Source organism: Rhinoderma darwinii, chromosome 5 (assembly GCF_050947455.1).
Source record: "Rhinoderma darwinii isolate aRhiDar2 chromosome 5, aRhiDar2.hap1, whole genome shotgun sequence".
Lineage (NCBI taxonomy): Eukaryota > Metazoa > Chordata > Amphibia > Anura > Rhinodermatidae > Rhinoderma > Rhinoderma darwinii.
Window position 1 is genome coordinate 49,786,459 of NC_134691.1, and position 27,086 is coordinate 49,813,544.

A 27,086-nucleotide genomic window follows, 5' to 3' on the forward strand; every position below is an offset into this window, starting at 1 on the left:
TGTCCCACAAATAGCTCCCCCTATAGTGCTCCAGATAGCCCACCCCTGTATATAGCCCCCCTGTAGCTATAGCCCACCCCTGTATAGTGCTACACATAGCCCACCCCTGTATAGTGCTACACATAGCCCACCCCTGTATAGTGCTACACATAGCCCACCCCTGTATATAGCCCCCCCTGTAGATATAGCCCCACCCCTGTATATAGTGCTCCAGATAGCCCATCCCTGTATATAGCCACCCTGTAGATATAGCCCACCCCTGTATATAGTGCTAGATAGTCCACCCCTGTATATAGTGCTCCACAGATAGCCCACCCCTGTATATAGCCACCCTGTAGATATAGCACCCCACCTGCCCCCCTCCCTAGCTATGCCCCTATATTTCCTCACCCCCCCCCCTTGCAACAAACTAAGGGTATGTTCACACGCTTAACAAAAAAAATCTGAAAATATGGAGCAGTTTTCAAGGTAAAACAGCTCCTGATTTTCAGACATTTTTTTGAGCAACTCGCATTTTTCACAGCCGTTTTTGTAGCTCTTTTCAATGGAGTCTATGAAAAACACCTCCAAAAACGTCCCAAGAAGTGTCCTGCACTTCTTTTGAAGAGCCGTCATTTTACGTGCCGTCTTGACAGCGACGCGTAAAATTTCACCTCGTGGGAACAGAACATCGTAAACCCCATTGAAAGCAATGAGATGTTTGTAGGCGTATAAAGGGCGTTTTTCCAGTTGTAAAATGCCCATAATACGTCTGAAAACACTGCGTGTGAACATACCCTAAGGGTATGTGCACACACACTAATTACGTCCGTAATTGACGGACGTATTTCGGCCGCATGTCCCGGACCGAACACAGTGCAGGGAGCCGGGCTCCTAGCATCATACTTATGTACGATGCTAGGAGTCCCTGCCTCGCTGCAGGACAACTGTCCCGTACTGTAATCATGTTTTCAGTATGGGACAGTTGTCCTGCAGCGAGGCAGGGACTCCTAGCATCGTACATAAGTATGATGCTAGGAGCCCGGCTCCCTGCACTGAGTTCGGTCCGGTACTTGCGGCCGAAATACGTCCGTCAATTACGGACGTAATTAGTGTGTGTGCACATACCCTAAGAGTTAAAATTATAGTTGATCTAAATTGTCTTGGTTTGGTCGCTTTAATGTTATTAAATTTGACATCCTTCCAAAGTTTTGGCACATCTTCCAAACTATGCCCATTCTCATCATGGGTGCATTTTTCAAGAGGTATACATGGTGCAATAAGGACATTTCTTGGGTGATCTGAGGCTGCAACTTAGCCACAAACACTTAGAGGCTCTGTCACCACATTATAAGTGCCGTATCTCCTATGTAACGAAGTGCACAGATTGTGAATAGACATTGCGTGGAATGTCTATTCACTGTCTAAACACTTCAGTATCGTTAAAGGGAATGTGTCGCTAGAAAATAATTTATTTTTTTTAGTTAAACAGTTAGTATATACATGATTAGATATTGTTCTAATTTTTTCACACGTTAGGAAATATTATAAATTAGATTCTAATGGAACATTTCCATGTGCTGATCACTAGAGGGAGCAATTCCCAAAATTGCAGCATTGGCATGTGGTAAAACAACCTCATTGCTTTATGCTGCAAAATTGAAGACACACTCGCTCTAGTGTGTTCAAACAATGCCCCCTCCTTTATCCTGGCTAGTGCCAGGAGAAAGGAGGCGGTTGAATGTTCAAACCTCCTACACTGTGTCGCCATTTTTTGAGCGAATGCAGTGTAGTAGGTTTACATATAGTGGTAATCACACAGTAAAACACAAACATAACTTACCTGCTCCTGCCACCACCCCTCCCTCTGCTCCTAGTCCTTGCTTCTGAAGATATGTCCGAAAGCCGCGACCGTAAGTAGTCATCTTACAGTCCGGCCGCGGCTTGCGGTCCACATGAAAATGGCGCCGGATGTCGCTCGGCCGAAGACCTTCCTATTTGACTGTGTACACTATAGTGAATGGTACGGCTCCCGTTCGCATCCTCTTTGGGGATGTATTAATAAAAATTTATTTTGCTGTAGGCATGGATTCCTTTCAGTCTTAGGCCGGGTTGCCATGTAGCGTAAACGCTGTGGAATTTCCGCAACAGATGTGTGCGGAGAATCCGCAGTGTTTACAGTAGCAGCAAAGTGGGTGAGATTTAGTAAACCTTATGCCCATTCTGCGGAAAAAATAACGCAGCGTAAACGTTAATAACTTGAACTTACCCAGAACACCCTGCTTCCTGCAGTCCAGCCTCCTGGGATGACATTGCATCCAATGTGACCGCTGCAGCCAATCACAGGCTGAAGCGTCACATGGCCTGCAACAGCAACCAGGAAGGCCGGAGCAAACGTGAACGGCTTTTTTCCGCAGCGGAATTAGTGCGAGAGAAAAAAAAAAGTTTTCCAGACAGAATGTCTTGTGTGTTCCAGGTGGAACACTCTGCATGATTTTGACTGTGTAACCATCCCGTGGAAACCCAGCCCTAGCCACCTTCTAGTGGCACAAAATTACATCAGATGAGGACTGCGGACTCCTTCAATTATGGCAATCCAGGAGACTTGTCTGGAGAAAACACTAATGGCTAGAATATGCCCAACTTAAAGCTTTTCTCCCGTATGCTTTCCCTGGACAACACAGCGACTTCCAGCGTTTGAATCTCTTCTGGTCCAGACCACCTCCCCCTCTTTATTTCTTTGATTAACGGTCTTATTTGGACAAAGCAGACCATAGACTTTCGTACGCATGGGAGCTAGAATTAAACATGTCGGGTGGAGCGTCACATTTTGAAATCTAAAAGGGGCCCTTTTACACAGGCGAACGAGCACTCACAGAACTAGTTCCTGGCCATTGTCCTGCGTAAACAGGGCAACGATCAGCCGATTAATGCGCAAGCGCTCATTTTGCAGCCTAAACCATAGTAGTCGGCAGCACATTTGTGTAAACCGGGAGATGTCGTCGACTTAATGGAAATGTTTGGGGACGAGCGATCATAGTAACAAGCGCTCGCCCCATACATAGCTCCTTGTGAAAGGCGCAAACGAGTGCCGATCAACGAGCTGCATCATTGATATAGACGCTGTTTATGGACAAAATGGGCCAGTGTAAAAGGACCCTAACCCATAAGATGCCCATTGCATGCAATGCTCAAAACCAAAACTAAAATCTTCACAATATGGTAAAAGTACATGAAGATTTCTGTTCTATAAAAGAAAACTTACCATACTTTAAAGAAATCTCAGCACTGCACTGTTAGTCTCCGTTCACCATCTATAGCTTCAGAACCGGACGAGTACCATCTGTGCGCATGAGGCAAAAACCAGTGGTTTTAACCAGTAAATAAGTCCCTGGTCTATTTGTACATTAGTGTGTGCAAAGCTGCGATTACTTCTGTGATACTGGAACACTCATTGCAATATCAGCACGTTTACAGGAGGCTTTTTACATTGAAGTTTCCTTCAACATGAAGCAGTGAGACCATATATTGCTTTTAGGTCTGACTTAAAATAACTTTTGCGTACTTGCACGCTTCAGGTTCACTTGCTCTGTTTATTATATACAAATATAGAAAAATGCGGTGGGTATTTTTCAGACCGGATCATGTAAAATCCTGCTGCGGAAAATTCAGAATTGATGTAAAGCATTAACTGGCTGGGAAGTGTTGTAGCAAAACCAAAACTGCTCTAAACCAAATCATTGCAACATCAGCATGGTAGAAATCTAACCAAGAACAGAGTAATAGATTTCAAACCAAACAAAATGACCACAAACCCATTCAATGTTTTAAGTAATTTTATTAAAGCAAGAATTTTATAATCCAAATTATGTTTTTGCCCAGCTATCTTTCCCACAAAAATACCAACTGTGGTGAAATTCTGGGCTTTTCAACAATAAAGAATTACAAAATCAAAGAAAGGAATGCTTAACTTCTCGTACTATGTTCAAAATGCCTTTCCCCGGGTCTTAAAAAAAAAAAAAAACAATTCCATTTGTTTTTATATTTTACTATTTTTTTGTATTTTTTATTTTAATATCTAGGACCAGCACTGGTATGCCAGACCTGGCATTTGTCTGTACGTAAGCATTGTAGTTTCCTTTCCTTTTTTATTTGATTTTATGTTTTGCAGTGTTTTTCAGAGATTTAAGTTTTTCCATGTTTTGATATTTTTCTCAGTTGACGTGAAGTGAAGTACTTGTTCCCATTTGCCTAGAAAGGAAAAAATGCAAACAATTAACACGCTAAGTTGACTTGTGACATTAATACAACTGTCAAAGAATCTTTATTTTGCTTTTTTCTTTTTTTTTACACAGAATGTTGTACTGTATCACACTTTGTAAATGGCCAGAATAGACCAAAGTATTGATTCTGAGAGCATTGGTGAGAATCTGGAGTACAGGAGGATGTAGGAAAGCACGGTAGGTATGAATGGTGCAGTGGGGCGCATGCTTGACCCCCACTCCAGTCAAGCAGGAATGCAGTGAAGGATCTGTGTGATCGGGACCCCTGTTCCATTATCGGTGAGGGTCCCAGCAGTGGTGCCTACAGCAATAAGTAAATAAACTATCCTGCGGTTAGGTGATCATTTAAGATTCTGGGAAAACCTCTAAGTGCAGGAAAACACCATTGCAAAGATGTATTTTCCACATATGTTCAAATTATATGATATGGAAGGTGAATTGTATTCAGAACCGAATCAGCAGCAAGTGCAGTAGCATAAAGGAGACGTTCTTATATACACTTAGTGGAATGCACTTCCAGAAAATTGGAAATCAGACCCAGATAGGCCTGCAACAGGCCACTTCTGCTATGGCATATTGCGTTCTCCTGAGGGTTTTTTTTAACGATGTGAATACCCCTTTAAACAATAGATGCAAGCTAGTATGGGTTTTAATTGCTGCAATCATTGAGTTGCAATAAAATATGAACACACTGCCACGGAAAGGCACATGACTGATCTGGTTATAGACTATTAGGGCAAATTAGTTCATCTGTTTAAGTAAATCCCACCTCTCCACTAATTTGCCACATTCAACCATATAAAAAAAAAAATCTTCATGAAATATACAAAAACGCAAGAAAATGGGGTGTTTGTTCACCACAATTTTTATATTTCAATGATTTTATTAACATTTTCAAGTACAAAAGGGAATCGGGGAGGGAAAGGGTACAAAGACGGACGACAAGTCGTCCAAAGTGACAGACATGCGGTACAAGTAAAAAGACGTAACAAAATTGCTTCAATTGAAGTCTACGTCTCATGAACAGAGTCTCTAGCTTTTAAGGAAAGCTGTTTCACATGTGTAAAATCTGCATGTAAATCAATGCCTTTTCAACACTAAAACCCATAGTTTACAGTACAGAAAATTAACCGAAGAGCCAGAAAGTCAGTACATTTCAGCTTCACACTGCAAAATAAACTTGTGTTCAATACAATAGAAATATACTGGTAAAAGAGGCTTGACAGATTTACACTTTGCAATAAAAAAATGTAACTACAAATAAAATGTCCAGTATTACAATAGTTTCAGATGGCAGCCTCCGATATAATACCTAAAAAGTAACCATCACTCACATGCATATTAGACGGCTGCCACTCCCGTAGGGTTCACAACCTTCTGCGCAGCTTCCTTGGCCTGATGGGCTTGCAGCACAGCAACAGCTTCATCAACCTGAAATAAGAAGCCACATGTTAACATGAAACTTTACACCATAGTTGTGATGCCCTCAAGAAAGTATGTGCTATACTATACTGCAAGTACCTTGGAACGGAGAGATTCTGGTGACTCCAGCATGTGGAGAAGCTCTGAATTATCAATCTCCAGCAACATTCCCGTGATTTTACCAGCCAGCGTTGGGTGCATGTTTTGAATGAGGGGGAAGAGACGCTCACCTTAAAAACAAAGAAAGTTTCATGTCAAGCTTTATGTTTTTTCACAAAGTACAATAAAGCAGTAGTAAAGAGCTTTACATACCCAGCATTTGTTTCTGTTCCTGTGGAGGAGCAGAGGCCAGCATCGAGGCAGTGAGGGGCTCTTGTCCTTGTACATGGACAGCAGGCTGCAAAGCAAAAATTATGATTAGTGTTAATTGCAAACAGTTTCCTAGGGCGTCATCCAGTTTCTAAGTCTCATACATAAGGTTTTTATACAGCCAATTCCTGGCCGGTATAAAGAGTGCCAAGACGATACAGTAGGTCCATCATTAGACCCATTTACAGGGAGCAAATCTCATAATGTATGTGGACGAGCGATCATTAACACGATCCTCCATCCACATCTATCTGCATCAGGTCGGCAGCACATGTCCCTGTTTACTCAGAAAGTTGTGCTGCCAACTAGTGTATTTTTGTGCCACAAAAGACGATCAGCCAATGAACGGGTAATTGCTCGCTCATCGGCCGATCTTTGGCCCGTTTAGAGAAATGATCGGAAATTAGAGTTTGTATGAACGCTCCTTCGCCATATCATTGGCCAGTGTAAAAGTGCCTAAATTATTAATAGTTGTAGAATTTGATTACTTAGATTAATCAGTTAATAAGTCCAATGTCAATTTATTAGCCTTCCCAGGGGAATGTACAGAGTATGCTTACCTGCTGCATAGCAACTTGTGGCTGAGCATTAAGGTGTTGCTGAGGATTACGAACACCTGCGGCATATTTATACTGAGGAACTGAGCGCACCGTGGAAGTGGCCGCTGCTGCAGCAGCTGCGGTTGCAGGACGAGGTCCCATTGTTTGGGTTGAAGTATTTGCTGTAGGGGAGGACAAGAAAATAAGCATCTACTTGTAGATTCCTGCTAAGAATGCATCAGGTTGGCAGAAAAAATAAAAATGACTGCTGCAATTTCCGTTATGTAATGTTAGTTGTGAAACAAGCACTTCTGGGGCAACATGACAAGGAGCACAATTCACAAAATGTTGAGGGACATTTGGGAGTACCCTTATAACAGAAAATGTAAATCCGTAGTAATATACAAATACAGTTTTCAAAGTTTAGTGCCTCTATTAGGTGATCATTCCAGAGCTGCCCATTAAAAACTAAAGCATTTAGGCCCCATGCTCTCGACAGTATTTATCAGTAATTACGGACACATTCATTTATTGGCCACGGTCACCTTTCAGTATTTTTACTGATGGGTGTCAGTGCTGAAAAAAATGATAGAACCTGTCCTATTGTCTAATTACGGCAAGGACTCTCCCATAGAAGTCTATGGGAGCTTCCGTAAATACGGACGACTACTGAAGCGCATCTGTAAACAGTCTATTCACGGAAGCATTGCTAGGCAACATGTTGACGACATCATTTGCAACCTCCCTCTTTTTGTACTGATCCGTATAAACTCATGGAATACGGACACCCTTCAAATCAGATACCTACAGATCCGTATTTACGGACAGTATTTCGGGATAGATGAATACGGTCGTAAGCATGGGGGCCTAAGCCTCTGCCTTGGTGCTCCTTTTCCTCACAGGCATTACAACAGGAGTGCTAAAGGCAAACACAGGTGAGTGACTACCAGCCTCTGCCTAATTCATAGAAATTATTTTGCTGCTGTCTAGGGTTAAAGGGGACATCCAAGGCATAAAAGTCTTAAACTTCTCAATGCGGTACCAATAAAAAAAAAATCTGTAATCCCATACACAATTGCTTGCCGGTCTCTGCTGCAGCGATTGTGTCGACATAGGGACATACAGTATGAACCAAAATTTAATAAACGGCCCCAGTATGTGGCAGGTAATTCTTTCAAAAGACATTTTGACAAAAAGGCTCAAAAGTCTTTCCTCTTGACTGAGCAATGAGTACTCAACTTATATAATTAAGTTATACTAGAATACACATTCTGCTTGTTCATACATATATGCATTAATGTCAAAATCTGCATAGGCAGTAAGGACGTAGACAGCAGAAGCTCACTTGTAATGCAGACAGCATCCCATTGGAAAAATGGTCAGTCTATCAAAGAGTGAGATCACACCCCTTTGGACATGAAAAATCCATATATGAACAAGAATCCCGATTGGGTTTTTAACCCTCGAAACGAAGGAGCCTCTGAATAAAAATTGTGCATTACCGTTTAGTTAAATTATACGAAATTGAACCCTGTCAGTCTTGCGAAAAAAGGCTAGAGCCTTTTTACCAATGTGTGTTTAGAAACCGGCACGTGTGACCACGGCAGCCAATCACTGGCCTCAGTGGTGACCTGCTACAGCAAGTGATTGGCTGCAGCAGTCACATGTTCCCGTGTTGACACGTCATCAGTGCAGCAGGAAGTAAAGGCCTGCTGGGGATTGGGCAGCAGCAAAAAAGGCCTGCTGGGGATTGGGCACTGGAATGGGAATATTTTTAATGCTTATACAGCATTGTGAGCAGTTTAAAAAAAAAAGGTTTAAGCGACGGACAACACCTTTAAGCGCCAGGATAGTCGTGTTCACAACTTTCCTCTATAACCTGTCAGGGCTGAAAACAAATTTGCAATCAGCAACAGATACGCTGTCAGAATACTTGTGGTAAATGTATTAATTAAAAGAATCCCAGGTGCAAAATATCCAATACTGTTCACAATCATTAACAAATGCAGTTTTGTGCCAAGACAGCCAGAAAAAAAAATAAAAAAATGGTTTCTACAGGAGGTAATTAGACTAGGCCTTACCAACACGCTGAGCTGATACAACACGTGGGAGTGAAGAAGTTGGTCTCATTGCGCCGAAAGTTGGTGGCCTTGGAGCAGCAGGTCTGATGCCTCCTGGCATATTCTGGAATGCTGCAGGGAGGTAAAAGGACAAACCGGGTCACCCAAGACAGAAATTAACCTAAACTAGGTTTAACATTGGAAACATGATAATTGAATTCATGACAGTGCGGCTGAATAAATTTACTTTAAGATTTTGCCAGCATACCCGCACCAGTAAAAGTATGGCTAGAAAATGATTTGACTTACGGTGAGGTCTAGCACCTTGCGCTGTCCAACGGGGACTAGGCCTTAGCTGAGCTATTTGTCCAGCTGGGTAGTATGCAGCACGATTTTGAGCCTAAATAGAAAAAAATAAAATATTTAACAAAGTAGGCCTTCCACCAGTACCAAGATTAATTTATAGACTGCTGGTGTCAAAACATACCGGTGGAATAGCTGCCATGAAATAGCTGGATGGTGGTGGCTGATAAGGATTGATGACCGGGTTGGGTACTGCCCTGACACTGGCCATCCTCTGCATATACTGGTTGGTCAGATGGGCTTGACGTTCCTCCTTGCGCTGTGCCAGGGCAACATACAACGGCTTGGTAGCTACAATCCTACCATTCATTTCTGTGACAGCTTTGGTTGCCTCTTCTGGAGAGGAGAAGCAGACGAAACCAAACCCTTTGCTGCGTCCGCCTTCCATCATAACCTGAATAAGAGAACAAAGATCTTTAAAATGAAGTGTAAATGAATAAAACCCCAATGTAAAGTGCATAGACAAACTGTTGAGACCTATTTGAAAGAGCTTTTAAATCTGATGAGATATGTGAATCTCCTAATACTAATACCAATGAATTGTAATTGTCTGGAATATGAGAAAATGCAAAACAAAATTGCAGTAAATGGTACATAGGTTTATATAGAGCAACTAAGCTTACCTTAGCACTGGTAATGGTACCAAAAGGAGAGAATTCTTTTCGCAGTCTTTCATCATCAATTCCATCATCAAGATTTTTTACATAGAGATTAACGCCCTATAACAATGAAATATTGATTTAAAAAAACCAAAAAACTTTATTAACCCAAACCTTCTTAGCTGCTAGTGTTTGAACGCAGGAGTTTATTTAAAAAAAAATGTTCTTTGATATACAGCTTCTTTGTAACTCAAAGCCAAACTAAGACGCAGGACCCGATGTCACCGAAGCAGTCAGTCCAGCTGACCTGAGGGTTTTGGGTTTCAGCACAAGATAAAGATTTATGTATCCATGATACAAAGCAGCTGTATCTCCGAAAGCCCAAAATTATTTTTTTTTAATAAAAAAAAAATTAAAAAGTTGCATTAATACATTTGTTTTTTTAATATAAGTGGACAAAGGCTTACATAGTTTAACTAGATAAATTTGATATTGCTGTAATTTTAATGGCTCGCAATATAAACTTAACATGTCGTTGACTCCCAGTGAATGCCATAAGAATGAACCCCATAAACACCACGAATAAATTCCCAGTACATTATATGGTACAATAAATGGTGCCGTAAATAACTACAACTCATCCTGCAAAGAACAAGCCCTATATTGACAGGCAAAGGCGGAAAAAAAATTAAGTGGCTGCTGCGGTACGGGGTTAATCTGCCGCGTACAGGGAAAACTAAAGCAGAGTCACTGACCTGATATCTGGTTATTCGGTCTTGCTTCATTTGTTCAAACTTTCTCTTCAGCTCAGTTTGCCTCTCAACCTTCTTCTGGGCTCTTCCAACATAAATAGCCTTCCCATTCATGTCTTTACCATTCATGTCATCCACTGCCTTAATGAAAATTAAAAAAAACAATTAATTCACAGAACTAAGATAAATTACCAAAATGGTATCAAAGGGGTATTCTCATCTTAAACATTAATGGTATATCTACAGGATGCCATACATGCCCAATAGGAGGGGCGCAACTTCTGGGATCCTCACCTAGCAGGAGAACTAATGTTAACAGGTCATTTGCCAAGGAAGAGAACTTGGCCGCAGACGCAGCAGGGCATGCTATCCGCTCTGATTAGTTGCCATTAGAGTATCAAAGTTCATGCCACTTGGCAAGAGTTAACCATCCACTTGATTTGCATATCGGTCACAAATTAATGCTATTGTTCTCAGGAACAATAGGAACTACAGAAGAAAAATGACAAATTCTGAGGCACAGGCATTCTAACAGATGTCAACTCCAGTTTTTTTTGGGCAGGTGATTGAACCTTAAAGGGAATGTGTTGCCAGCAAAACATGTTTTTTTTTTTAGTTAAACAATTATTGTGTAGGTGATTAAACATTGTTCTAATTTTTTTTCTTTTTTTCACGAGTCAGGAAATATTATAAATTGGATTAAATTTATAATATTTCCCAGCACTGGTCACTAGATGGAGCAATTCCCAAAATTGCAGCATTGCATGTGGTAAAGCAACCACATTGCTTTATGCTGCAAAATTGGGAAAAAAATCCCTCGCTCTAGTGAGCTCTCAGAATCCCCCCCTCCTTTATCCTGGCTAGTGCCGGGAGAAACGAGGGGTTTGAACGGTCTAACCTCCTACACTGTGTGTCGCCATTTTTTAAGCTAACACACAGTGTAGAAGGTTAACACAGTAGTAAAGACACTGAAACACGAACATACATAGAAATAACTTACCTGCTCCAGTCGCTGCCGCTCCCTCCGGTCCGTCCGCTCCACCTGCTGCCGCTGCTCCATGTGCACAAGTCCGGAAGCCGCGACCGGAAGTAGTAATCTTACTGTCCGGCCGCGACTTCCGGTCCACAGGAAAATGGCGCCGGACGGCGCGCATTTCAAATTTAACTGTGTGGGAGCGGCGCATGCGCCGTTCCCACACAGCGGCGTACACGAAAGTGGATGGAACGGGCCCCGTTCGCAGTCCCTATGGGACTGGAGCTGCCGTATTCCATGTCTGTATGTGTCGTTAATCGACACATACAGAAATGGAAAAAAAATGGCAGCCCCCATAGGGAAGAAAAAGTGTAAAAATAGAAAAAAGTAACACAAATAAATATAAACGTTTAATAAAACCCTAACATAAAACTGATATAAAAAAAAAATTTGGTGGCACTGTTCCTTTAAGCATCTTTGAAGTCTTCACTTTAAAACCAATTTGCAACTTACTTTTTGGGCATCCTCATGTCTCTCGAAGCTGACAAAGCCAAATCCCTTGGACTTCCCACCATCATCAGTCATAACTTTAACACTAAGAGCTGGTCCTAAAATGAGATTAAAGTATAAATGTGGTTAAGAATGCAACAAGCTCAGAAGAGTTAGAGGTGGTTGTAGTTAACTGAAAAAAACTCAAAGGACTTTACCATATTTGCCAAACATTTCCTTGAGCCGTTCATCATCCATGTCTTCACCAAAGTTCTTAATATAAACATTAGTGAACTCTTTAGCTCTAGCGCCAAGTTCAGCTTCTCGTTCTTTGCGTGACTTGAAGCGGCCAACAAACCTTTACAAGAAATTAAGATCAGTGAGTTTTCAAATGTATTAAAAAAGGAAACCACTAAATGTTCCCAGAACTACCACTGAGGGGTGAGACTTGCCATTTTTTTGCACATCAAACAATTAAACAGAATTAGCCAAGACCTGAATTCCCATTTACCAAGACTGATCTTGATGGCCTATCCAAAAAATAGATCAATATCAGATCAGTGGAGTCACGACTCCCTGCACCCCCACCAATCAACTGACTAAAGGGGAGGTAACAAATGCCACAGCCACTATAGTTTACCAGGTACAACTGTAGCAGCTGTGCCTGGTATTGCAGCTCAGCCCCCTTCATATGAATTGGACAAGGCTGCAGATGACTGCAATACCCAACACAGCCACTTCGGATGTTTAATGAGTCTCTGTCTCCACATAGTGGCCTATATTGTACATGATGTGATCGGCGCTGTAATGCAGATTACAGCAGGATTTTTTTTCTTCGAAAAACGATCATTTTTTACCGAGTTATGACCTATTTTAGCTTTATGCTAATGAGTTTCTCAATGGATAACTGGCCCGGTTTTACTTTTTGACCAAGTGGGCGTTATACAGAGGAGTGTATGACGCTGACCAATCAGCGTCATACACTTCTCCCCATTCATTTATACAGCACATAGTGATCTATCTATATCGCTATGTGCAGCCACATAAACACTAACGTCACTGCAGTGTCATGACAATTAATATACATTACCTCCAGCCAGGACGTGATGGATGTGTATTCACAAACAAGACCACTTCTGTAGCATTTCTGTGATTTACAGCACAGCGAGATCTCTCTGAATGACAGTTTACAGCGTAATCTCGCGAGATTACGCTAGTTATGCTGTAACACAGACGCTACAGAAGTGGTCAGGAGAATGAATACACATCACGTCCTGGCTGGAGGTAATGTATATGAGTAGCGTTATAGTGCGTTTATGGGGCTGCACATAGCAATATCGCTATCTGCAGTGTAAATGAACGGAGAGAAGTGTAGGACTGTGATTGGTGGTCAGCAATATAAAATTGCTCATAACTTAGGCAAAAATGATAATTTTTTTTAAATTAAAAAAATTTGCTGTTATCTACATTGCAGAGCCGATCACATTCAATAGGAGATAGGGGTTTGATAATCTGGTGACAGAGCTTCTTTAAGTCCGCTGATTAGTGGGGGTGCCAGTAGTTTGACCTCCAGTCCTGAGATTGGTGACCCATCTTAAGGACAAATCATCAATGTAAGTCCCAGAAAACCCCTTTAACTTTCACATGAAAATGTAATAAAGTAGAACTTATATATAGTTGGGAAAATACATACACTTTGCGGTCATTTAAAAGCATGCCGTTCATCTTGTCAATCGCCCTCTCTGCAGCTTCCTGGGTCTCAAAATGTACAAATCCATAGCCCTTAGATCCATTTTCATCACAAACGACCTGTAAAATAGATTAATGAGTTACAATTTGACAATATGTAACAATTCCACCTCCAAAAGACATTTAGAAGTGTTTACCTTGCAAGATAGGATATTGCCAAAAGCAGAAAATGTATCGTATAGGGCTTTGTTATCAATCGATTTGTCAAGGTTTTTGATGAAAATGTTGCCAACACCGCTCTTACGGAGAGATGGGTCACGCTGAGACCACATAATGCGAACAGGCTTGCCCTTAATGACATCAAAGTTCATGGTGTCCAATGCACGTTCAGCTGGTAAAGTAGAAAACAAGGTATTCGCATATAAATACATACACACAATATAGGTTTAGTATGTGCAAACCTTACAAATCTCATTGTTAAAAAGTAACTGCACTTTCCAAAAACTTAGTCAGAAATAAGAATTTTTGGTTCATTATTGCAGCTTCTTGATTGAGTGCTCACTGGAACCCGAAATGTGTCAAAAAAACCTGCAATGCACACCTTGTCTTTTGCAGTGTAGGTTTTGGTGTAGAAAACGTCAAACATGCTTTAGTATGGTCACACGCTTAAATCAATTCAGACTATTCCCCACTTGTGCTGGCAAGGAATCGAAAAAAGCGCCATGTCCATTTTCACTAAGTTTACAGTCTGTAAATAAAAACTAGTTGACATTCAAACCTTGTACTTTCATGGATTTTAGAGCTTGCTGCAATGTAGAGTCCTATGTAAGTAAACCAAAGACCCACGCACACAACCGTAGAATACGTCTGTAATTACAGACCCATTCACTTCTATTGACCACGGACACCATGTCCTATCTTTTGCTTTTTACAGTCCATGCTCCCATACTTTGTATGGGAGCACGAGCCGAAAATGCTGGTGGCTGTCGGCAGCAGCCGGCCATGCCCGTAATAGCGGACCGTGATTAGCCTTAGCATGGACTCTAGGCAAATACATTTTTACCTGCACAGATACACTGCAGCAAGAGGTCAGGGCAGGAGGCAGCTTTAATGTGTTCAGCTCAGAATTATGTCAACTTTTGTTGTATAAAAACTATTAAAAAAAACCCTTTAAAATATTCTATTTGACTATAAACTAAAACACTTATTTAGGAACTTGCCTTGGGAATTTTTAAAAAAGTGTTGGTCTCCAAATATAGAAGCAGAGAAAGGCGGATAGTCCCTGAAACCTGACATCACAACTAACTCTACAAAAAACATTGCCCCACGTTTGGTCATGTGATTTTGAAAACTCTTAAAACATATGGTCGTGTAAATGCATACAAAAAGTTCTTACCATCTGCTGGTTGCTGGAAGTTGACGTAGGCATAGCCAAGAGATCGACGGGTAATCATGTCTCTGCATACTCTGATTGACAAAATGGGACCCGCAGGACTGAACTTTTCATACAGCATAGCCTCTGTGACATCTGGGTGGAGGTCTCCAACATATAGGGATGCCATAGGATAACTGGGAGCACTTGGATTCATATTGTCTGGTGGTTAAGTTTTAACTGCAAAAAAAGAAAAATGTATACTTTATATTCAGAATTGACATTTCAATGACTGTATAAATGCTCAAGTCCCCTGACTGGACAATCTTGTAAGCAATCGTTTTATCTGTTTACAGGCACAACAAAAAAAAGAACTACCCATAAAACGTTGCCATTGTCTGACAGACTGACGTCAGCCTGTGCCCGCCTGATCCATAGAAAAGACTGTTTAAAGGAACAGTGTCATCACAAATTATTTTTTTATATGTTAAAGATGTTAGTGCTTTATTAAAAACGTTTATATTTATTTGTGTGTTTGTGTTTTACTTTTTCTTATTTTTAAACTTTTTCTTCCCTATGGGGGCTGCCATTTTTTGTTCCATTTCAGTATGTGTCGATTAACGACACATACAGACATGGAATACGGCAGCCACAGTCCCATAGGGACTGCGAACGGCTCCCGTCCCATTGACTTCAGTGTACGGCGTCTGTGTGGGAACTGCGCATGCGCCGCTCCCACACAGTCCAATTCGAAATTGACGCCGTCCGTCGCCATTTTCCTGTGGACCGGAAGTCGCGGCCGGACAGTAAGATTACTACTTCCGGTCGCGGCTTCCGGATTTGTGCACTTGGACCAGCGGCAGCAAACGGAGCGGACGGGCCAGAGGGAGCCGTGGCGGCAGGAGCAGGTAAGAGATTTCAATGTATGTTCGTGTTTGTGTGTGTTTACTACTGTATGTAAACCTACTACACTGTGTGTTAGCTCAAAAAATGGCGACAGTGTAGGAGGTTACACCGTTCAAACCCCTCCTTTATCCCGGCACTAGCCAGGATAAAGGAGGGGGGGATGCTGAGAGCTCACTAGAGCGAGGGCTTTTTACCCAATTTTGCAATGCTGCAATTTTGGGAATAGCTCCATCTAGTGACCAAAAATGGGTAATATTATAAATTAGAATTAATTTATAATATTTCCTGACTCGTGAAAAAAATAAAAAAAATTTGAACAATGTTTAATCACCCACACACTAAATGTTTAATTTAAAAAAAAACAAACATGTTTTTCTGGCAACACATTGCCTTTAAGGTGATGTTTCATAAAATTAAACAAAACCATTAAAGGGGTTGTCCAGTCCCTAAAAACTGCTTGCCTATCCTCAGGACAGGCCATCAATATTTGATTGGTTGGAGTCCCACTGCTAGTACCCCCGCTGATCAGCTGTTATGAAGGGGTTGCAGCACTCGTACAAGTGCTGCTTTCCCTTCACTCCGGTCACTGCTCACTGTTTATTACCGACAGCAGTAGCGGCAGCTCACAGTATTACAGCCTTCTCCAATGTAAGTGAACGGGAGAAGATTGTAATACTGTGAACCGCCGCTACAAGTGTGGTGGCGCTTCACAGTGCGAGCAGTCAGGAAAATTAAAGGGAAACAGCGCTGCAGCCCCATCAAAACAACCGATCGGGTGTATCTGCAGTCGGACCCCGACCGATCAGATGTTGGCCTGTCCAGAGGATAGGCCATCAATTTTTAGGGACTGGAAAACCCATTGGAGAGACTCATTTACAAAATATATGAACTGAAAAAGGAAAAGGTTTTATGTAATTCAAAATATAAATAAACTTTGCCTTTAAAACGTTAACTCACGTGAGTGATAATTACTCCCTCTAGTAAGATCACACGATGAGGATGACCACCATCTACCGTGCTTCTAGGGCGCACACCTTGAAAACGTATTCTAGTGTAATACAGCGCCCGCACAGTAAAGGAGATTAAGTGATCTCATCTACTGTACTTGTTGAAGAATTTATCAGCAAACAAATTGTCCTGCAGTGCGGGGTTTTAAAATCAGCATGTCAATATATCTTTAGTATCTCATAATGGTATCTGACAAGTTAGTGGTTTCTGGGTTTGTTTTTGTTTTTTTAAAAAAGCACCAAAATCCACAGTATAAAAAGAACACCTATAGTATCAAAATATAAAAACCAAACAAAATGCAGAAAAAAAAAAACAAACAGTATTAAAGGGGTTGTCCCACCACAACAACTTATCACCTATCCACAGGTTAGGTGATAAGTGTTTGACCTCTGTATAAACAGAGTGGCAGGTCAAGCATGCACCACTCTGCCGGAGATAGCAGAGTACAGCGCTCTGTCTCCCCCAACCTCAGACCATTAATGGAGTGGCAGGACGCATTCCCATAGTCAGCTGCATTTGTTACCCCCCTAGGGTGAATGCACACGTTGCGTCTTAGATGCGGATTTGCCACGCGGATTTTCATGCGGCAAATCCACAGAGTAAGGCCCCATGCACACGACCGTGTTTTTGCGTCCGCAATTCCCCCGCAAATCCACGGGAGAATTGCGGACCCATTCATTTCTATGGGCCCATACACATTATCCGTGTTTTCACGGGTCTCCGCATGTCCGCAAATCCGTGCCGCAGAAACTCAGGACATGTCTTATTACGGGCCGCAAATTCGATGCGGACATGCCAATAGAAGTCAATGGGCCCGTGGAAATTGCGGATACACCTCCGTGTGTCATCCGCAGTTTGCGGATTTGCGGAAATGTTGCTAGGCGACGACCGGGAATGAGGTCTGTCGTCATCCGTTTACCTAGGCTTTTTTTTTTTTCATCCGCATTTTGCGGATTACATACGGATGAACTGCGGATGACATTTCACGGAACACGGTCCTGGAATTTGCGGACCAGAAAAACACTACGGTCGTGTGCATGAGGCCTAACAGTACCAGCAAATTTAATTATTTCAAGAAATCTCATCTACACTGTGCAGATTTTTTCTGCACGTAAATGGAGCTGTGGTGCGGGTTTTAAAATCTGCAGCATGTCAATTTATGTTGTGTTTCTGCTTCTGAATCTGCCTAGTTTTAACTCCTTAACGCCGAAGGACGGATATATCAGTCCTGAACAGCTGCTAGTTTGCGCAGGACGGCGGTTATATACGTCCTGTGATGGCGCGGGTACTGCTACTGTACCCACGTGATCAGCGGCAGGAGCACGGCTGTTATACTCAGCCTGGCTCCTGCTGCAACTGTTGGAATCAAAGCGCGCTCCGATTCCGGCAGTTTAACCCATTAAATGCTGCTGTCAATAGTGACAGCGACATCTAATGTGTTTGACAGAGGGAGGGAGCTCCCTCTGTTGCCCCATCGGTGCCCCTGCAAAGAAATCGCGGGTCGTCGTTCGGTTTCCATGGCAGCCGGGGGCCTAACAAAGACCCCCAGGTCTGCCTTTACACTGACAGGCAATAATGCTTTGGTATACTAAGTATACCAAAGCATTATATATGCGATCAGCAGATCACATGGTGAAGTCCCCTGGTGGGATTAAGAAAAAAAAAAAAGGAAATCCGTTAAATAAAGTTTGTGAAAAAAAAAGAAATGTGAAAATCAAATAAAACTAGTTTGTTTGCCCAAAAAGTGGTTTTATTTAGTAAAAGTGTCACAACAAATAACACATACACATATATGGTATCCCCGCGATCGTAACAACTTGAACAATAAAATGAACATATTAATTAAAGCGCCGGATGAACGGCGTCCAAAAAAAAAACGGCAAAATTCTCTTTTCTCCTATTCCCCAGATAAAAAAGTTAATAAAAATTAATCTATAAGTCCTATGTACCCCAAAATAGTACTAATGAAAACTACACATTGGCCCGCAAAAATCAAGCCCACATACGACCACATTGACAGAAAAATAAAAAAATTACATCTCTTGGAATGCCGCGATGCAAAAACAAGTAATTTTTTTCTAAAAAGGCTTTTTATTGTGCAAACGTAGGAAAACATAAAACCTTTACATATTTGGTATCCCCGTAATCGTGCCGACCCGTAGAATAAAGTGAACATGTTATTTACGCTGCATAGTAAACGGCGTAAATTTATAACGTGAAAATCAATGCTGGAATAGCTACTTATTTTCAATTCTCTCCTAAAATAAAGTTAATAAAAGTTAATCAATATATTATATGCATCCAAAAATGGTGCAATTACAAAATACAACTCGTCCCGCAAAAAACAAAACCTTATACGGCTATGTCAACGGAATAAAAAAAAGTTACGACTCTTGGAATGCGACCGTGAGAAAACAAGAAATAATCCTTGGTCATGAACGTGCAAAATGGCCTGATCATTAAGGGGTTAAAGAACGCACCAAAATCCGCAGCATAAAAACACAGCTATTTCCGCATCAAAATGTAAAATCTGCACCTAAAAACACATTATAAAAAAGCACCATTAGCTGCGGTTTTAGATGTGGAATTCTGTGTGTATACCTGTGGTCTTGATGCGTATTATCGGCATCAAATCATTCAAGCAACGTGTGCGTTCAGCCTTACAACGTTTATGCCCGATAAGATACTTATCACCTATTCTGTAGATAAATAATAAACTTTCCCATTTAACATTTTAGTGATTAAAACTAGAAACTGAAATATTCTCTGATCCGTTTTTAATTTCTGATTGTAGATTTTTTTTATTCTATTTTCTGTATATTATAAAGGCAGCCATCGTGCCTGAGCAGCTGCTCAACAGCATTCAGAGATATGGTTTACAGCCGCCTAATTAACCATAGGAAGACTGACTTCTATGGGAGAGAGTTTTGCTCATGCTGCGACCTGTGCAGGGAGGAAGACGGGATCAGTGTCCATCACATATGGTCAATGGTGGACGCTGCGGTATCTATATAGAGGTGTTAACTGTCCGTGTAAGGCCCCACGCACATTACGTTTAGGCCTACCATCGGAGGCGGTAAACCTAACGAAAGGCCTAAACGTATCCCACTGTAAGGCATACTTCGTCCGGAGAAAACTCCTGACGTCACTGTCCATATATAAAAATACGCACAATCATTTTCAGATGAAAAATTCCCTTTAAGACTTTCAACACAACTACCAGATTATGACCATTGAGGTACTTTGGGACTTGTAGTACAACAGATTCAATAGCCTTATTACAGCAGAGCCATAAATGTTCCCACCTATTTAGCAATGACAGAGGAAGTCCTATACCTGTCCACTACACATCACCTGTCTACAGTGCAAGCCGAGGGCCTGGTCTGAATACTACTGTTCTCTTCTCCAGCTTGTCAGGTGGTTACACTGGCAGAACAAACTCCCCTTCCTGAAAGGTCATTTAGAAGTATGTTGTGCAGGACCCTCATGGTCAGTATAACCCACCTGCTCTCCCTTGGTCCGGCAAAGCTTAATGCATATCATAGGACAGTGATGTTCAATATGTAGCTTTCCATCTCTTGCAAAACTACAATTCCCAGCAAGCGGACAGCCTAGTTGTAAGGGCATGCTGGGAGTTAGTATTGCAACAGCTGGAAAGCCACATGTTGAACACTCACAAAGGACATGATATCTCACACCAGAGCGCAGTCACATAGAACATATCAAAGACATGTAATGGTAGAAACTCAAGAGTGGTCGACACTGCTGGAAATTAAGGACCTACTTCAGGAAACTTAGCGAAAACATTCTACACCTAATGTCAAGTCTACCAGCAACGTGGCACATGAGAATTATGCAGGGCACTGACACTAGTACTACCGGATGGTGACAGTCCTAGTTAATCAGAACTTTGGCTGAGCATGACAAATTATGAGAAATTCGACCAGAACACAATCACATGACCCAAGATGACATTTGACCCGCAGAGCCAATAGATCGTTACGTCTCTAGGAACATGACAACTGGAAGACAACTTGAGCACGGAGGAGCAAACCAAAACCGATACTGCACCAGACTCAGGTGTAACAAGCACAGGACCGTAATACATGCATATCCAGCCCCCAACACCAGGACACATTCCCCCACCCCAATACACGCATGTCCTAACCATCACAGTACACATCTTTCCACCCCAAATTCCCCTCAATATCAACCCAACAAACGCATGTGCTCCCTGCAATACCAACATAAGCATCCCCTAACCCATGTATCCCCCAACACCAGGACGCGCATCTACTTACCCCAACACATGTATCCCCCAATAAACAATCCAATAGCAGGACATATATACCCACCTGCACCAGTACACATCCCCAATTCCAGTACATACATCCTCCCAATAAGAGTATCCCCTCCCCCCAATAACAAGACATGCACCCCCCCTCAATAAACGCACCCCCATCCGATCTGCCTGGTACAGCAGGACGTATGAGACATGTCGCCCGCAGGACAGCTGGGTGAGGGCTACAGCAGTGTTCACAGGTTTTCACACAACCCAAGTCACCCACTAGTCCGAATGACGGGGGAGAAGTGCGCGGTAATTACGGTACTAAGGCCTCTGCTTGGTATGAGGAAGTGCCGGCCATGTTCCCTACAGTGAGGGGAGCTCCGGACCTCCATGCTGCTCTGTACATCCTCCCGGCCCAACCGCACAGTCCAGACTGCGGCCTAGCGTAACTGTCCCCCTCCCCCCGTATCTTACCGATGTCTGAGTGTCGGCAGTCTCCTCGGGATGTCGCTTCTCCAGGCTTCTCTCACCGTTTCCCTGTGTCGGTCGTGCAGCGGTTTCTCTTCACGTTACTTATTCCGATTTTTTTTGTTTTGTAATTTCTTTTCCCTAGCGTTAAAATCAGAGAGAGGGCGGCGCGGCGGGAACGGTCTTCTCTTGTTAAAATCAACAAAAAATAAAATAAAACGTGAGGGGAGAAAAGGAGCTGAAGGGGATTTTTCTGGGTTTTTTTGAAGGGATTTTGTGCTTTTTTTTTATTTTTTTAAATTTTTTTAATAATAAGAAATGTGTGCCGAGGCCAGGCTCCGGAGCACACACTCACACACAGCACTAACAGCCGGGGTAGAGGGGAAAAGGCCGCAGCCCTTCGGCACGCTATTTATACGGGCGCATGGACGTACGACGTGCTCTGACGAGCCTGACGTCGAGGTTCCTCCCCCAACTCGTGACTTCCAGGGGCGTGGTCTATAGAACTACGTGAAGTTCTCCGCAGTGGCCGCCATTTTGTATGTTGATGACGACATCGGTGGAGAAAACGACGGGCGGCGAGTACAAACGCCGACCATTACCGGTTATTTATTACTATAACATTGTGCACGAGAACTAACGTAGCAAGTGCGATATTGGGAGAAACAGCGCTGTGCGCCGCTTTATGGACTACAATATCCAGCATGATTCCATTCCATTCTACTGGCTGGGAAGTGGCAGTGCATGCTGGGAAGTGTAGTTTAATATTTTGAAAGCTGTACGTTTATTTTGTAACCACGTGTGCAGCACATGTTCCGATGGTGTAAGGACGTAGATACAGCTCATGTAACATTTTACTGTCATCTTGAGGATAAATAAACAATTAGCAATCGCTACTTTGTCTAATTTGTGTAACAGATCAGGATAGTTGTATAGAAAGAAAAAAACGATTGTCTCGGATACAAAAAGTTTTCCAAACCCCCTGGAACCTGTTAGAGAAATAGGAAAATAAAACACTTTCTTGGAAATCAGTGAAATGAACTGAATCGTATTCACACATTGCGACTGAAAAGCGTGCAGTTTTCAGGGAATGCCGCGGTTTACATAGACGTTAGCAATCTGTAGGTTATATTCACATGATGCAGTTTATTGTTGCAATTACCCTGAAATATGCCACGGTATTGCTGCGATCCTGCAAGAAAACACAATTGGGTTTCTGCAGTCATCGTAAAAGGTCCGAACTTGCCGAAACATGATACACGTGGAGCCCTGCCGTTATATGGTGTGCCGCAATCAATTTGTTGACATGGAATGAATATGAACAACGGGGCAGTTTCTTATTATAACCAATGGGATGCTTCTTGTAAGAGTTTTTTTATGGGTATTTTAGTGTGGAATCCGCATTGGTTTCAGCGCCCAAATATGCGTGAAAATCAGCCGTGTGAACATAGTAAAAGGACATGTTGTACTGATCTGTAATACGGCGCCAGCCATGGACCCGTACAGTAAAACTCATGGAATTAGTGGAAAAAAGATCTTGTGTGCTCCTGGGGCTCTGTCACCAGATCATTAGTGCCCCATCGCCTACATAATCTGATCGGCGCTGTAATGTCGATAACAGCAGTGGTTTTTTTCCTACTTGATTGCATGCCTGCAAAATTGAAAACCGCGTCATGGGAAAAAAAAGTGACATGTCAGTCTTTGACACTGTTTCTGCGCAAAAAACACGTTGGAAAGCCACAAGCAGATCCACGGCAGATGCTGCAAGTCTACCGCAGAAACGCGAGTCAGCCTCAGATTTCTGCCATGGATTCTTGGCCAATTCGATGTCAGCTTTTTACTCTTGAAAAATCCGTCGTGTGAATATGCGTCTTGATACATTTCTACACGACCGTAAAAAATCTCCGTAATTACGGACCCGTTCAGTTCTATTGGCCGCGGACACCTTTCCGTATCGCTACGGAAGAGTGTCCATGCCATGTAGAACTGTGCCGTGAATTATGGAGCATGTCCTAATTTTTGTATTTTACGAGCTGTGCTCCCATACTTTGTATGGGGGAACGTCCCGAATATGTGGGGCTGCGGCAGTTGGTAGCCAACCATGACCATAATCACGGCGTGTGCATGAGGCCTTACTATAGATTGATTTTTTTTTTAATTAAGATTGGCGCTGTCTTAATACATCTCCCCCTATGTGTATAAAAGATGGCTGGACCATTGTACTCAACAAGCACTTTTTACATTTTGTGTCTCCCTTATTTCCTCATATTTCCTTATTTTGAATTGTAAGTTTGTTTTGTCACTATGTAATGTCTGATATTGTCTGTACATGAACCCTCTAAATTGTAAAGTGCTGCGGAATATGTTGGCGCTATACAAAGATTATATTACACAGATGCACCCATACAGTAAAACACCAACACAGATGCCCCCATACAGCATAATGACCCATAGCTGTCCCATACAGTATAAATGCCCCCATAGCTGCCCCATACAGTATAAATGCCCCCATAGCTGTCTCCTTACAGTATAATGCCCACACAAATGCCCCCATACAGTGTAGTGCCCCATAGTGCCACTATGCCCTGTAGACAGTGCCGCAGTGCCCACTGTAGATAATGCCCACATAGATGGTGCCGGTGCCCACATAGTGCCACAGTGCCTACATATTAAGTGCCAGTGCCCACATATAAAGTGCCAGTGCCCATGTAGACAGTGCCACACCCCCCGTGAAGGCACACCCCCCCTTGAAGATAGCGCCACCCTGCCTTTAGATAGCGCTAACCCCCCTGTAGATAGCTCCATTGGGGCTCCATCTAGAAGCGGAATCCCCAGCCATAGCAATGGCCAAGCTATGGCCAGGGATTCTACTCCAGGAGGATCCCTGACATCACTGTCCATATATGGACAGTGATGTCAGGGGCTCCCTCTAGGAGTGGAATCCCCGGCCAGAGTGTCGGAAAAGCTCTGGCAAGGGATTCCTCTCCAGGAGGAGCCCCTGACATCACCGTCCATATATGGATAGTGACGCCAGGGGCTTCTCCAGGAGCGGAATCTGCAATCAGCGTTGGCAATGCTCTGGTCGGGGATTCCTCTCCAGAAGGAGTCTCTGACATCACAATCCATATATGGATAGTGACGCCAGGGGTTTCTCCAGGAGGGGAATCCCCGGCCAGAGTGTCGGCAACTCTCTGGCCGGGATTCCGCTCCTGGAGGAGCCACTGACTTCACTGTCCATAAATGGACAGTGACGTCAAAGGCTTTTCCAAGATAGGAGTCCCCAGCCAGAGAGCTCACGCTGCTCTGGCCGGGACTCCAAAGTTGAATGCTGAGGCAGTGAGCTGACAGTTCCCTGCTTCAGCATTGGATTCAACTGTATCTGCGTCCTGAGGTCGCAGATACATTTGAAACCGGGACATACCACCGACTGCTCGGGACAGCGCCCGGAATCTGGGATTGTCCCGCGGTATCCGGGACGGTTGGGAGGTATGCCCCTGCCGATCAAGTGTGTTGGCGATTCACAGATAATGAATGACGGGAAGCATCGCTCGTACAAGCAAAGCGGCCTTTTCAAAACAGCTGATCGTCAGAGGTGCCGGTAGTTGGACCCCCACCCATCAGATGTTGATGACCTATCCTGAGGATAGTCCATCAATTTCTTATGACTGGAAAACCCCTTCAAGCTGGCCATAGACATGAGACTTTTCTCTGTAGGCCTTTCCTATTGTCTGTCATGGGTGGAAAAAGTGATTGGCCCAGTTAGATTTCATTCAGCGGATCTTAATCATTGCAGTGCAGAGTTAAATTGGTGCAAAAATCCACATAAAAACGCAATTAAGATTTTCACGTTTGATTTTTGTTCAGATTTGCACACCAGTTGACCAGCAAAAAAAAAATTCCCACTGAGTGTGGCCCCATCTTAAGCTATATACTATAAGGGCTTATTTAGACGAACGTGATATACGTCCGTGCAACGCGCGTGATTTTCACGCACCTCGCACTGACCTATATTAGTCTATGGGGCCGTGCAGACAGTCCGTGATTTTCACGCAGCGTATGTCCGCTGCGTGAAACACACGACATGTCCTATATTTCTGCGCTGTTCACGCATCACGCACCCATTGAAGGCAATGGGTGCGTGAAAATCACGCGCAGCACAGGGAAGCACTTCCGTGGGACGCGCGTGATTCGCGCAAAAGCAGTAAGAAGCATGAATGAAAACAGAAAAGCACCACATGCTTTTCTGTTTACAAACATACAGAGTGTCATAATGATGGCGGAAATCACGCAGCCGCATCATAGGGTGATGACACACGGAGCTGTTAGGTGCCTTTTGCGTGCGCAAAACGCCACGTTTTTTCCACGCGCAAAACGCACACGCTCATGTAAATCCGCCCTCACAGTAATTCTTGATCCTGAGGTATATAAAACAGCTACCTCTTAACATAACAAATAAGAAACACGACACACAGTCCCTGCGGTTAATACAGAGCTGTAGGCACTCCGCTGAGTGCCGTATGGTGCCTCTGTACTAATTTACTGAGAATACGTCTGTAACTCAGCATTTGATGGAGCATGCCACAAGTTCCTCTCTGTCAGATTACATATGAATAGGACAGAAAAAGCTCACATATGATATCGGGAGCATGTGAAGGTACAAAATGGCCCTATACACTTTTATGGGAGCCGTATTAAGGCTCCAAACAACCTCTGAGTAACATGGCCATTTACATGAGGCCTTAGGGTATGTGCACACACACTAATTACGTCCGTAATTGACGGACGTATTTCGGCCGCAAGTCCCGGACCGAACACAGTGCAGGGAGCCGGGCTCCTAGCATCATACTTATGTACGATGCTAGGAGTCCCCGCCTCTCCGTGGAACTACTGTCCCGTACTGAAAACATGATTACAGTACGGGACAGTTGTCCTGCAGAGAGGCAGGGACTCCTAGCATCGTATATAACTATGATGCTAGGCAATGGCGGATTATAATGTGGGCGTTTCGGGCGGTCGCCCGGGGCCCGAGGCTGCCAGGGGGCCCATCGGGGCCCGAGGCTGCCAGGGGGCCCATCGCGGCCCGAGGCTGCCAGGGGGCCCATCGCGGCCCGAACCGCACACAAACTTAAAAAACTATGCAGCGCTACCGCGCTGCCTGCTTCCGACTGAATCTGCATCCGCAGGACGCAGATTCAGTTTGGTTGAATGCTGGAGCCTCGCTCCAGCATTCACTCTGCCGTGAGCGGCTCGGTGCAGGCAGGCGCGATGTAGTGACGTCATCGCGCCTGCCTGCACGGAGTCACTCACAGCACAGCACAGTGCAGAGGAGGAGAAGCATCGCATCCCCCACCGTCGTGGGAACCGGGATAGGTAAGCAATTAGGGTATGTTCACACGTAGTCAACCAAAACGTCTGAAAATCCAGAGCTGTTTTCAAGGGAAAACAGACCCTGCTTTTCAGACGTTTTTTTACCAACTCGCATTTTTCGCGGCGTTTTTCGCGCCGTTTTCGCGACGTTTTTTACGTC

At 43.3% G+C, this 27,086-nt stretch overlaps 1 protein-coding gene across 1 annotated transcript; it reads right to left on the minus strand.

Moving 5' to 3' along the window:
- Positions 1-3,797: 3,797 nt before the first annotated feature.
- Positions 3,798-21,956, minus strand: PABPC1 (poly(A) binding protein cytoplasmic 1). Its single transcript, XM_075825940.1, has 16 exons — positions 21,566-21,956; positions 14,914-15,129; positions 13,715-13,908; positions 13,522-13,637; positions 12,047-12,186; positions 11,853-11,947; positions 10,370-10,507; positions 9,639-9,734; positions 9,140-9,409; positions 8,962-9,052; positions 8,674-8,784; positions 6,614-6,774; positions 5,997-6,081; positions 5,784-5,914; positions 5,597-5,693; positions 3,798-4,230 (listed from the first exon to the last, which is right to left on the minus strand). Exons 2-15 carry the CDS (start codon positions 15,104-15,106, stop codon positions 5,604-5,606), a joined length of 1,911 nt encoding a protein of 636 aa, XP_075682055.1. The 5' UTR covers positions 15,107-15,129; positions 21,566-21,956; the 3' UTR covers positions 3,798-4,230; positions 5,597-5,603.
- Positions 21,957-27,086: the final 5,130 nt, after the last annotated feature.